The 12,044-nt window shown below is 47.7% G+C and overlaps 3 protein-coding genes across 3 annotated transcripts; 2 read left to right on the plus strand and 1 right to left on the minus strand.

Moving 5' to 3' along the window:
* Positions 1 to 1,441: 1,441 nt before the first annotated feature.
* Positions 1,442 to 2,192, minus strand: H6S33_008161 (uncharacterized protein; the record flags this gene model as incomplete). The annotated part of the gene is made up of 3 exons (XM_044839517.1): positions 1,442 to 1,584; positions 1,640 to 1,794; positions 1,843 to 2,192. The coding sequence occupies 3 exons, from the start codon at positions 2,190 to 2,192 to the stop codon at positions 1,442 to 1,444; spliced, it is 648 nt and encodes a 215-aa protein (XP_044688352.1).
* Positions 2,193 to 10,934: 8,742 nt separating this feature from the next.
* H6S33_008162 (uncharacterized protein) lies at positions 10,935 to 11,420 on the plus strand (the record flags this gene model as incomplete). Its single annotated transcript, XM_044839518.1, has 1 exon — positions 10,935 to 11,420. One exon carries the CDS (start codon positions 10,935 to 10,937, stop codon positions 11,418 to 11,420), a length of 486 nt encoding a protein of 161 aa, XP_044688353.1.
* Positions 11,421 to 11,442: 22 nt separating this feature from the next.
* H6S33_008163 (uncharacterized protein) lies at positions 11,443 to 11,984 on the plus strand (the record flags this gene model as incomplete). Its single annotated transcript, XM_044839519.1, has 3 exons — positions 11,443 to 11,602; positions 11,657 to 11,725; positions 11,794 to 11,984. 3 exons carry the CDS (start codon positions 11,443 to 11,445, stop codon positions 11,982 to 11,984), a joined length of 420 nt encoding a protein of 139 aa, XP_044688354.1.
* Positions 11,985 to 12,044: the final 60 nt, after the last annotated feature.

The raw sequence follows: 12,044 nt of genomic DNA on the forward strand, positions 1-12,044 counted from the left end.
ACACACTTCTGTCAGGCCTCACTAGAACCGGCGGAGCCAAAACAAAAACTGAAAAACTCAACACTCGAGACTTTTCGCAAAATACGAGTGATCGATCGCCTGTGGCCGAATTGTCAATGATCGAGGACCCAGACATTGACGCTAAACCTCGTCAATACTACCTCAGAAAGGACAAATGCCTGCATAGTCGCGAGGGTCTGCATACCCGGAGGATCGGGATAATCCGGGGGAGTAGCTTTTGGTTTTTATCCGCATATTTGGGGGGTCTCGATGCTTTGAGCGATGTTGGCGGTACCGGGACATCGCTCTGTGGCTAACGTGGATGAGGAAATATCCTGAGCTAGTGCAAGGCAGTGAGAGACACACTCACTGTCGCCAGTTATTTCATATCAACACGTAGGATCTCGACCAAGAACAAACACGACAGGAAATACGGCGTGTTTAAACTTTAAACAAGAAAATAAATGTTGCAGGGCAAACGTTCTGGGGCGACGGCAAGAAATGATAGCTATAAATAAGAGGCTATTTTAAAGGGTACAGTTGTCCCTGGGACAATGGCAAGCCGGCTGAAAATGGCGACTTTTCGACTTGATAGTCAGCCAAGGAAAAGAGGTCAGTGGGCTTTTGTTGATTGTCGTTGCTTCGACTGGTCCGTTCACCATTAGACCAGCCCGCCATTATCCCAGGAACGACTATATCTATCAATACAAATTTGCTTTTTGTTTTAAGCAATTGTTGAGCATGAGCCTTAGTTAATATTTAAAACTACAGGACAGTACTTGTACTAATCGCCGTATGTTCTCTCCACTAGTCTCATTTAGTCCGTTGCTATACATATGTTCTTGGCGCCGAGGCTCATCATCCCTACTTGTTCTGCTTGGCAATTTTTGGTGAGGTGAATCATTGTGAATCACTCGTTTGTCTTGGCTGCACTACCTCTACCTAGGCCTAGCGAGGGGAATAGAGATAGCAACGACGATGATAGTTATGGCAGTAGAAAACTAGTGTGTGTCGTCAATATTAATTCTGCACAGCTCCATCTATTCGTAGAGTACGGTATTGGCAAAGCGCACAAGTGTGAAGAAAGAGAAAGGTTCAGTAGCAATCATATGAATTAATCTGCTACCGGAGTCTTTTTTAACGTTGCTCCTCCACGAACAACCCGGTACCATTGAAACCCAGGAAAACTAAAAAATATACCCACGCAAAAACCGATGATTGACCCTTCAAAACACTGAAGCTGTCGGAAACCTCCACGAGAATTTGGGGGGGGGGGGGGGAGTGAAGGTGGTTACCGGGAACATGGATGAAAGAAATCCTGCTGGAAAAAGACTCCAGAGTTGGGAAAAAGATGATCGAGAGCTAGAAAGGGTGTTAGAATAAGGTCTCAGGGCAAGCACGAACTTGAAGTCTCACCAGCTCCCTGACCACATCCTAGGTTTCAGACATTCACGACTCCAACCGACGTAAGGTTCTCGTAAATCTTGATGATCAAGACCGAGATCGGTACTACACGAGCCATTAGCAACTCCCACAACCCCACCACAATCCGCGAGACCAAGGAATCGAGCGAGCTATACCCAGCTAACAATCGTCAGCGCATTTTTCCAAATCTCAGAAAGATAACATACTATCATACCGAGCCACAACACATCCATCCACTCCCACACCCCAAACCACACGAGACAATAATAGCGCATCCCATACCACGGGAACCCTTCCTCCCTGAACGCCTTACACTTCAACTCACTCACGCGCTCAAACATGAACATCGTAGCCTCCATCAGTGCCTCCCTACCTCCCCGTCAGCACACAAATCGGCAGCCCGGATGTGCAGCTTACTTATTCTCCGGAGTAGGGTCAAGCCGATAGGCCGCCCCTGCGATCTGCGCGTTGAGCACAGCGCGGACAAGCACCGGGTCGCCCGTCGTGGGGTTCATATTGAGCCACATCGGCACTCCGCCGAGGTTGCAGCCGAGATTCATGGTTGGGATGATAGGAATAGGAGGTGGTGCGCGGGAGCCGTTGGGGGCAGTAGGAGAGGGAGAGGATTGTTTGTCCGGGACGGGGTTGGCGATGGAGGTGGCCGAGGCAGAGGCGGCGGAGCCGTCGGGGTAGACGGTGGGGTCTCCGGGAGAGTCTGTGGAGATGGGGAGCGGCGAGGGGACAGAGTCTGTGGCTTGGTGAGACATTTTGGGGGATGGGTGTGAGTAAGGTTGATGAAGGATGATGGAGGCGTGTGGCGGTGATGATGGCGGTGATGTGAAGACGGAGAAAAGAAGGAGGAGAAGAGGAAATCGGGTGGTTTAATAGTGAGTGCCAAGGGAAATCAACCTTTGAATGTCTGATTTCTGCCGCCCTTTACACCATCCATAGAATGTGATGACGCGGCACCAGGCCTACCAAGGACACCTCGCGCACTTTGGCAAACCTTGTGGACTTGGAAAGAGAGTTGTTGTGTTTCTGGAGGTCGATGGTAGCTGACGCAGTGTACGTAACTTGCAAGATTTATCTCGGCACTCTACCTTCCAGTGGTGCATGTTGTTATTCGGGTCGCGATTTTATAAACGTTAAAACCAATCGTCAAGCAAGCACTCGCGCGGCCGTTTGAAGCCGCTCAAAGAACTGTGGCGAGTGATCTGGCAGCCAACAAGAGCTCGACTTTTTGCAGTCTTTAGATCAATTACCTTTTTTGTATGAGTGGCTTTAATCCGGCAGCGCGAATAGGTACGCCAAAAGTACAAAACATGGACGACCCGTCACGTGAACTCGAGTGAGATATAATGTCGCGGCAATACCCGTCCTAAACTCAACACTCTCGGATTATAGGCAGCAGTCTCCACACTCCGGCATACTTGTACGGAGGACGGTGGGGACAATAAATACACATGAGACTGCGATGGTATATTGGTCTAACTTACACTTATCACTTTCCAGAAAACAATATTTGAAATGAATTAAACAAAAAAAGAAAAATAGGAATTTAAGCAGAACCCTAACCCATCTGAGGCTTCGCATAGCGGATTCTCGGATGGAGAGGAGCGAACTGTGTTTCTTCCCCCCTCAGATCCTCAAGGGCTTATGCGGACTGGAACTGGTGTTCCTGAGCTGAATGAGATACGGAGACATGAAACGGTAGATGTCGTCCCGCTTAATTTTGAGCAGATGGGATTGGGGGGGGTCACATCCGGGACAATATTTCTCGATTCTGACTTTGGGATTTGATCGGCAGATACGACCTTCATCTGAGGACACTTATCAATAGTGTGGTCTCCAAGGTTGCTTGAGGGGAGCGGGGAGAAGTGTCTGGAAGCGCCGCTGCCTCCTTGCGTCGGTGCCTTTCAGTACTCGTACGAAGGGAGCAGAAGCCTCGAGGTGCTTGAGCTGCTCGAAGTAGATAATCACTACATCAAACGTATAGGAATCATATTCTTGCGCAAATCAAGCGAAGCGAGTCTATGGATATGGTAGAAATATTGACTAGATTGCTGTACTGACGACTCCGGGAATATCTAGGGACATTGTCCCGGTCATCTTGGAAACATAGATCCCACTAAATACATACTACTGATACTATAATTATCTCAGCTTCAAGTTCGCGTCGGGCAGGTCGAGACGAGCAGGAGGGGTTGCTTGACTTGAGGACCCCATGGTCGGAACATTCTCTACTCACAACCCTTACCCTGAAGTCTTGGCTGGTGCGCCCCCAGCTCCTACCACTGGCGGTTCCGACGACGCTGGGACTCCGGGACTGATGCGCCTAGAAAGGTTGTAATTTTGTCGAATACGCACCATTTTTAACATACAGCCTAATCGATACCTCCGCATCCAGCTCTGCTACCACGTATGCATAGACATAAACATTCCAATTTATCGAGGGTGATACTGAAAAAAAAAAAAAAAACAGAAACTTTGAATCTAATAGCGCTCATGTCGATCGACCTTTCTTCTGCTCGTTCTCGCGGGCAGTTCTTTCGGAGGTTCGCTTCCGTCTCATTCCCCTCTCCTGGCCATCGAATTCCACGCCCCGATGACGCAATTAACGCTCCCTTACAATCAAAGCTTTGCCTAACGCCCGTGGTTACGGTCGGATATTTACCTCCCACAGTAAGAAGATATTTACCAAATAGCAACACAGGTACGTTTCCGGCTATGTATCCAGGACCTTTCGTTCCAACCCGAAAGATCACAGCGCGGCGAATGTTTAGAAATCAAATCACAACCCAGCCTCGTATAGGCCTAGTACCGCGAAGCCTTCCAGATCGCCTACAGCGCATTCGATAAGGGTGGTGAGTCGAAAGATCTGAAAGTTCGGGAGAGTGGAGGAGAGAGCGACAGGGAACTATCGAACCATTTAACAACGGCGCCTGGCAGCAAGAGGACCGACTACACAGCACCAATATGAGCTGTAAATCTGACGATATCTTCTCTAAGCTACTCATTTCGCAGAGCTTCTCGTATCTACACGAATTGAAAAAAAGATGTGGATCCTTCAGCAGTCACCATATATCCCCGCTACCCGCCACCTCATTTTCATACCATCCCCATTCGATACTAGTGGCCAGCCCTTTCCTCTCGACATCGGCTGTTCCGACTCTGTGAGCTTCTCTTCCATCACAGCTCCATAACCATTCTCCCAGCACCGAGAAAAACAACCAGATCTATCTTGGCGGGGTTGTGGAGCTCGTATTTGCTCATGAGAAACTCGCACGCGCAAGGAATATTAAGCTATCTAATCCGTCTCTTCGGCCGCGGCCGATACTCTACTGCATGTTATTATGGTGCGGGGTGGAAATGATCATCTCCTCTCAAAAGGCTAACCCTGCAATCTCTTCACCCCCGCATAGAGAAAGTATACGCTATCGGTTTGGGGATCTAGAGTTATGTTGAAGGATGTGGGGTGCGGCATAGATATTTATTGAGTTAGCATAAAGGACACGGAGCGGTGCGAGATTAGTCGGTCACCAAAGTTAAGGGTTAGAAATAGCATGTCATCAAATCCGGAGATCGGACACATTTTGAGCCACAGTGTCATAACCATTGATACAGCACAGGAGCAGATGCCGCAACCTTGACTAAATCATATAATATGCCAGCTTCTTACTATTTCTTTGGTGACACATTCGGCCTACCTGCAGGTTTGGTATCTAGGGAGCGAATGTAAAAACGTTTTCAGAACTGCTACTTTTGAGAGTCTCGCTCTCGGTAGCCTAGGAGCGCGTCCCCTACATTCGTCAGATCCCGAGCGCGCAGGTAGTCCGAATTTACCACTAAAAAAATAGTACCCTTTCAATAGACTATTCCCGTGGGTTAGGGTTTCCGCTCTGGGTTAGGCGTGAGTCAGGCTTGGCATCCCATGTCGAAGAGTTGCATGGTCTCCAAAGTGAAATAGTAGCCCTTCCCCAAATATTTTATTGCCTGGATCGATGAGGCTCACACGCGCGCCATACCCTTCTAAACAGAAAACAAAAGCTAACCACACACCTATAGTACAGACCTGGGCGCTCATTCATTTCGTTTCTGCACACAGCACTGCAGATTTTACCTCTGTCGGATCCACGAATAGGGTACGGGTTCTCCTTCGAAGCGATGAATCCTATCGCTGGGTTAAGTCTCGTCCAATGACACCATGATTTGGTCCAGTCCAGTCCGGCCCACCCTTTCTAAAATCGTCTCGTCCAGTCCGAAACCATTTTTTAGACTAGTCCTAACTATTTTAACCCAGGCCGGCGAAAATGCAGCTGCAAGGTCTTATGTATTTCTGACTTCTACCGTAAAATCTGAGAAATTTCGTTGCCCTGCAGCAGGGATAAATGCGCATATAGACCTATCAGAGGCAGTCTTTTAACGTCAATCTGCAAGTTCTGGTGTAAAAGATCCCTGCTGCAGCGCAACGAAATTTCTCAGATTTTACGGTACTCCGATAACAATTACACGTCAGGGCTTGCATGTGTATTTCCAGGTATGGATGGGGATCTCGATCTGAGACCGTCTTAAACTACGCGTCCGAAACAGTGGCACCATTGATCGCGATCGGACAAGGAGCGATCCTAATTCCCATATAGTCTTGGCCCCAGAATGTGAAACAGACCACTTCTACCCACTGCGCTCTGGGGAAGCAAGTTTACTGTATGTGTTATGTACGTCCAACGTGCCAATACACATTACTAGCCCACCAGAGAGCGCATTGGTCGACCGAGCCCATTGGCACTGAATGACCTTTTCTTCTCCGCTTACAGGGCAGTTTGCTACCCCATACACCGTCGACGCCATGATACACTCTTGTGAGATAAAGAGCAACAGCGAGATCGAGTAAGTGATCAGCAAAACTATTTGAATGTATATATTGGCTCTAGCCGCATCTGATCCTTAATTATATTGTTTAACGGTTTGTGGGATAATCCTCATGACCTTGATGCTGTATTAGGGTTTATCTCCCTTGAGATTTGCTGCTTCGCTTTTATCACTGATCATGAAGTCGCGATAGTACTGGGAAGATTGCGAGAAAGGTAATGGTACGTACCTCGTCTATCAATACTGGCCTCGGGTTCGTATACGGTCGGCCTCGCGTGAGTGGGCGTCTCGATCGCAATTATATAAAAGAGTTAAGGCTACGAAGATGTCGGTTAATTTAGCATCCACTCAGTCAGGCACAGATTCTCAATCCCCGACTAGAGTTTTTACGAGCCTCGATTGTTGTTACTTCATACTCCCGGATGATTACGCTAACAGGAGTGACCGTGCACTGATCGGAGCTTGCAAGCGGGAGTGGCGCTGCATTATTGACTGCAGGAGGTTATGAGTTCCTGTGATTGACATCTGCAAGTTGATGTAGCGTGGTGCCAGTCTGATTAGCCGCTAACGGGAAAGACGATGTCTCTGCCGGTTGATTGCATGCGGAAAGGTGCTGCCAACGCTTAATTCAACCTCACAAGAATTTTGGTGGGTTTGCCTAAATGAGGAAGTTATTACATTCAGCTAATGCCTTGCCTTCACCTACTTACCAGTGACGCCGTCGCTGGTCATGGACTCCCGGTACCACAGCTGGATGATGAATTGAATAATTCATGCTCTTTTCCCCTCTCTCCCGAAGGATTTGAGTTCAGTCTTCTGCTTCCCTTGTCGCGCGAGGTACTTCTAACCTTTCGTGTGCGATATGATAGAAGGGAGTGGGATTAACGCGAATCTCCAGTGACAATACGAGAACAGATTTACAGAGTTTATGGGAAGGAGATGACTAATAGCTGTGAGAGAGCAAAATAGGACAATCACATACCACCACCATTTAGCTCCTACTCCCCATCGCATTCACATCAGTCGATGACGCTCTCTCTCGCCGCCATCATGTCCATCTCTTTAGTGTACAGCCGTTTCCAGACAAAGGCTTCGGCGCGTGTGCTTGCCCAAGCTCCAGCTCGTCAAATGAAGGGAAGTGATGACTCCTTGCGAGCGGCCAGTTCTACACAACCTAACCTCGGAGGAATAAGGTCCACCTCATGCCCGCAGTACCTCAGATAACTCTATCCTAGCAACATGTTAGAATAGACCGTTTACGCGCGGCCTATTCCTGTTCATCCTGCTCGCGCGTCACGGGGGCCTGAAGTGGGTGTTCCAACAATGATCATGGGCGAATACGTAGGCTTGGTTGCATGTGTTCCTGCCGGAGGAATTAGATCGCGAGGTTCTTTTTTATGCTTGGAGCCTGTTGTGAAAATTGGGATGTGGTGGGCTCACTCATCCATGACGTAGACCTGTCGAGCGAACTTGATCATTTAATGATGGGCTCGAGACAAGGGAAGACTAAAGTGATCGTAGTCGCGTCCGGATTGCGATTATGATGGCTATGTATTGACGGTGCTGGAACATGTATCTAGTTTTGCTTATGGTCTTGTGATCTGTACATGTCGGGGCTGTTGTGATATGTGCAGAAAGGGTCACCGGATGACAGGACCTACGGAACTTTAAAGTCACCAGGGTTAGGGTTATTTGTAGTTGTTTTAACAAAAGCTCCCGCAAGAAATCAATTTTGTGTCCCGTGGTAATTCTCAAGATCAAATGAAAGTGATTCCAGTCCCTGCTTCTTACTGTCCATGAAGATATTCCCTAAAGTGGAACTACTTAAGCTTTGGTGATAAGGGTTTGGTGTATCTGATTCTGGGGGCATAGCAAATGACCTTGACAGGTAATTTTATATGTACATGTAGTCATGGCCTTTTACAATTTCGACTTTATTTACCAGGAAAAAAAAGAATAAACTTCACTTTGCTGATTTTGGGCTTAGTGAATTCTGTTGCTAAAATAGCGCGATGGCCATCAGGGGCGAAGGGTAAATTATCTTTCCTCTCAGTATCCTAGGTGATGAGTTGCCTAAACAGAGTACAGTATCCTTGGTTATGGCGAAAATGGTATGGGTTATATTGCATATCCGCGATGATGCGGGTTCAACTCCGCGTGCGTCCAGGAGTTCAATATTTTGTAAATTCGCAACCAATTACGTAAGCTCGTCGACCTTTACATGTCGCTAATTGTTTATGAGTTCATCCCTACTTGCAGCAGGTAAGAAGTACCCGAAAATGCACGTCCTAATCTACAATTTTCATTGGAGTAGAAGTCAAAAATACACCAAAAACCTGCAGCTACATATTCGGGTACTTCATGCCTGCCGCGAGTAAATGCGGATGACAAAGATTCTGTCGGAGGATAACAAACCCCCCTCCCTCATCATCAGACCCCGCAATGGGTGATGGGTTATTTGGGTATACCCGGGTCCATTAGCTTGGGTTAGGTTAGGTGCAAGCAAATCTTTACCTACAAGTAGGTAACCCATGGTTTGAGTGATAAGCCATGATCACATACAAAAGGGAAAAATAAAGATTTTCGTCAAAGAGAGGTATCATAACCTAACCCACTACACAAAAAGCCCTCTCCATTCATTACTGGGGGATTTGTACCAATTTACTCACAGTGGGTAAGCCGGATATGGCAGGTCGGGTTGGGTTGGGTATGGGTAAGCCTACTCATAATGTGGGTTAGGTTGGGTGAGGCTTCAATCTAACCCGGGTTCACCCATTACTGGGTCTGCTCGTCACCTCCGATTGCGGATAATCTATCTCTCCAAAACTGTACTCTAGGGTATTGCCTCGCCTCGAGATTGAGTCTCTAGAGGAACCCCCAAGACAAACCCCTAAGACAAAGTCTCCCGTTATTATATGTCATGTCCATTGCTACTTGCGTTGGATCTTACAAGTCTCGATCTCGCCGCGCATACTGATGGAGCGGTCTTTTAACAGCAGTATAGATAACCTTCTTCTCATCCTATCGCGCTTTTCCATTGTAATCAATAACATCGCCTTCCATTCCACTTGATCTATAGTTCTACTCCGCTGGAACGAGAGACTCAGCATAGATTGACCAACCCCGAAGAACATTAATAGCATAACCTCACGCCGGTTCGTGGACAGCGCACATCTGGTGACAGAAGACAATGGAAGTAATATATCATCCTCTTAGAATAAGAACGGTTGAGCCCAGTAATCGATAAGTAGAATAAGCAGAAGGGGGGGGCGTTAAGGTTGTCGCTAATCAAGGAGTCAGGACCATGACCGCCCCCCCCCCCCCCCCCCCGAACGGTCTAGGGTACCCGCTACCGCGCATGGATGCCTACGAGCGTCTCGATAGTCTGGTTTTACTTAAGACCGCGGGTACTGGATATGCGGGGCATTGCAACAAGTATTTAGCCTGATAACCTTTGTGTAGCCAAGATGAAAGCGATCAGGTCAATCATAGAATATCATTCGATATGAATTTAACTCATGAGATATCACTCGATGTGAATGTGACTCATGATGTTTCTTCTTTGTTTGTCACATCGTTCACTGTACGCATCCCAAAGGCTGCGATCATATTTGACAATTTCCTTCTCATACTTCCATAAAATAAAGAAAAAAATAGAAATAATAAAAAGAATGTAACTATGTAACTATTCTAACACACCTTTGGTTGCCTCTCTCCTGATCCGGTGTTTTATTTTTCTCATATCGAGTACTCCCTCGAGCCTGAAAGTATCACACAATCAATAGCTCCTTGTGCCCCCTGATGGCCCCCACTTTCGATTCGATTCTACTTCTCGTGTCACTGTCCCAGTTCCTCCAGTTGATTTCTGATGTTCGTCCTGCCAGCTAGGTGAGGAGAATTTTGGTAAGCGAGGTAATTTTCCAGATGCTTGCGCCCCATGGCATGCCAATAAATTCTTTTATACGTGATGCTATTGTCATCGAAGAACAAATGCTTGGGCACTCCCATCTGCTCGGATGATGTGAGTGAGCAGGTCGAGGTAATAAGACCGCGGTAATTGAAGAGCCATCTAGCTTTCGTTCCTCCTCCTCATCTGTCTTACTGTCAGCTCGCTTCCCCTCCTCTCTCTTTCTCTTCTCATGGTTGACCCCCACTCCCATATATGACATGTCGGTGGGTGTTCTCTCCTGTACTATGGCACGAGAGGTCACTCGCCGTAAACGGAGGTAGAAACCTCGCGTCGTCTCTGTCTGATGATGGAAACATGTTCTCTTGTTTGAACATAGTGAGGTCATATCTCGGGGTAGTCGAGGCAAGTATGGACTATCCACACAGAATACCAAGGATGAATATTGGCCAGAGAATTACGAGCAGCTCAGATGTTATGTTAGCAGAAACATGTGATGAAATGTTCTTTCAGGAATATTTATACACTATATAGATGTACCAGTATAACTAGCAGTGGCCACTTCGCGACCGCGAAGGAAGGTTCTGGAAACCTGGGCGGGTTACTGCTGCAACTTCAAGTTGGGGTTGGGCGGGTTACTGCTGCTCCAATTATGTATAAATAGAGCCAGTAAATTCCCCTTATCCAGTTCATCCATCATCAACGAATAATGTCTACTACTGCTACCCCCATCATGTCTGCTAAGACCACCAAAACCGGCAAGCTTCCTGCCAAGCCTCGCGCCAAGCGCACCCGGGCTGCCAAGCCTGCCGAAATCGCCGAGAGTTCTAAAACCGCTGAACTTTCCGCCAAGTCTTCCGAGACCGCCAAGCCTGCCGATTCAGACACCCCTGTCGCTTCCGCCAAGCCTCCCGCCAAGCGCACCCAGGCTGCCAAGGTTTCCAAGACCGCTGAGAGATCTAAAACCGCCGAGCTTTCCCCCGAGCCGGCTGCCAACCCTTCTGATTCCGGCACCCCTGCTGCCAAGCCAACCGATTCCGTCGAGCCGGCTGCCAAGCTTTCCGATACCGCCGAGCCGGCTGCCAAGCTTTCCGATTCCGGCACCCCTGCTGCCAAGCCTTCCGATTCCGCCGAGCCGGCTGCCAAGCCTTCCGATTCCGGCACCCCTGCTGCCAAGCCCTTCCGATTCCGCCAAGACTCGCCCAATTCAGTATCATGAGACAGCTGCTGAAGCATTAGTAATGGGTGGTGTAACCAATACTGCTACTGCTAAGAAATTGGCTAGTATGGATTGGATTAGGACTGTTTTGGTTAAGGAAGACAGGGGTCTCAATATGGCTACGCCAGTTAATGTTGAGGCTATTTTGGGATATAGCAGCGGTGAACTTGCAGAGGCAGTTTGTGAGTGTTGTACTGACGGTAAGGGCCCTTTTGTTGAATGTGTAACTGTGGAAGGCATGTTTGCAGGTAGTTGCACCAATTGCCACTACAATAGCCAAGGCAAATATTGCAATTTCCGTCCTGGTAAGTAATCTACAATTCTTACAATGTCTTACAAATAGTTTACGGTGATTTACAAATATATACAACAGAAATCAAACCTCGCGAACGTTCTGCACCCATTGCAAGCTCTTCTACCGGTACTGCGGAGGCTGCAGGCAGGCATATAAGAGTTGCAAAGAGAAAGCGGTCCACTACAAAGGAAAAATGGCAGAGGCTTTTGATGGCAGTAGAGGGAGTGGCTGATGCAATTGAGGATATCATGGAAGACATGGAAGACTAAACGTAATCAGACTCTAAAGTAGTTAGAAATATTTCCAATAGCTTTAACAAAATAAAGTCT

The sequence above is a fragment of the Morchella sextelata genome, assembly GCF_020137385.1.
Source record: "Morchella sextelata strain SCLS chromosome Unknown scls_25, whole genome shotgun sequence".
Lineage (NCBI taxonomy): Eukaryota > Fungi > Ascomycota > Pezizomycetes > Pezizales > Morchellaceae > Morchella > Morchella sextelata.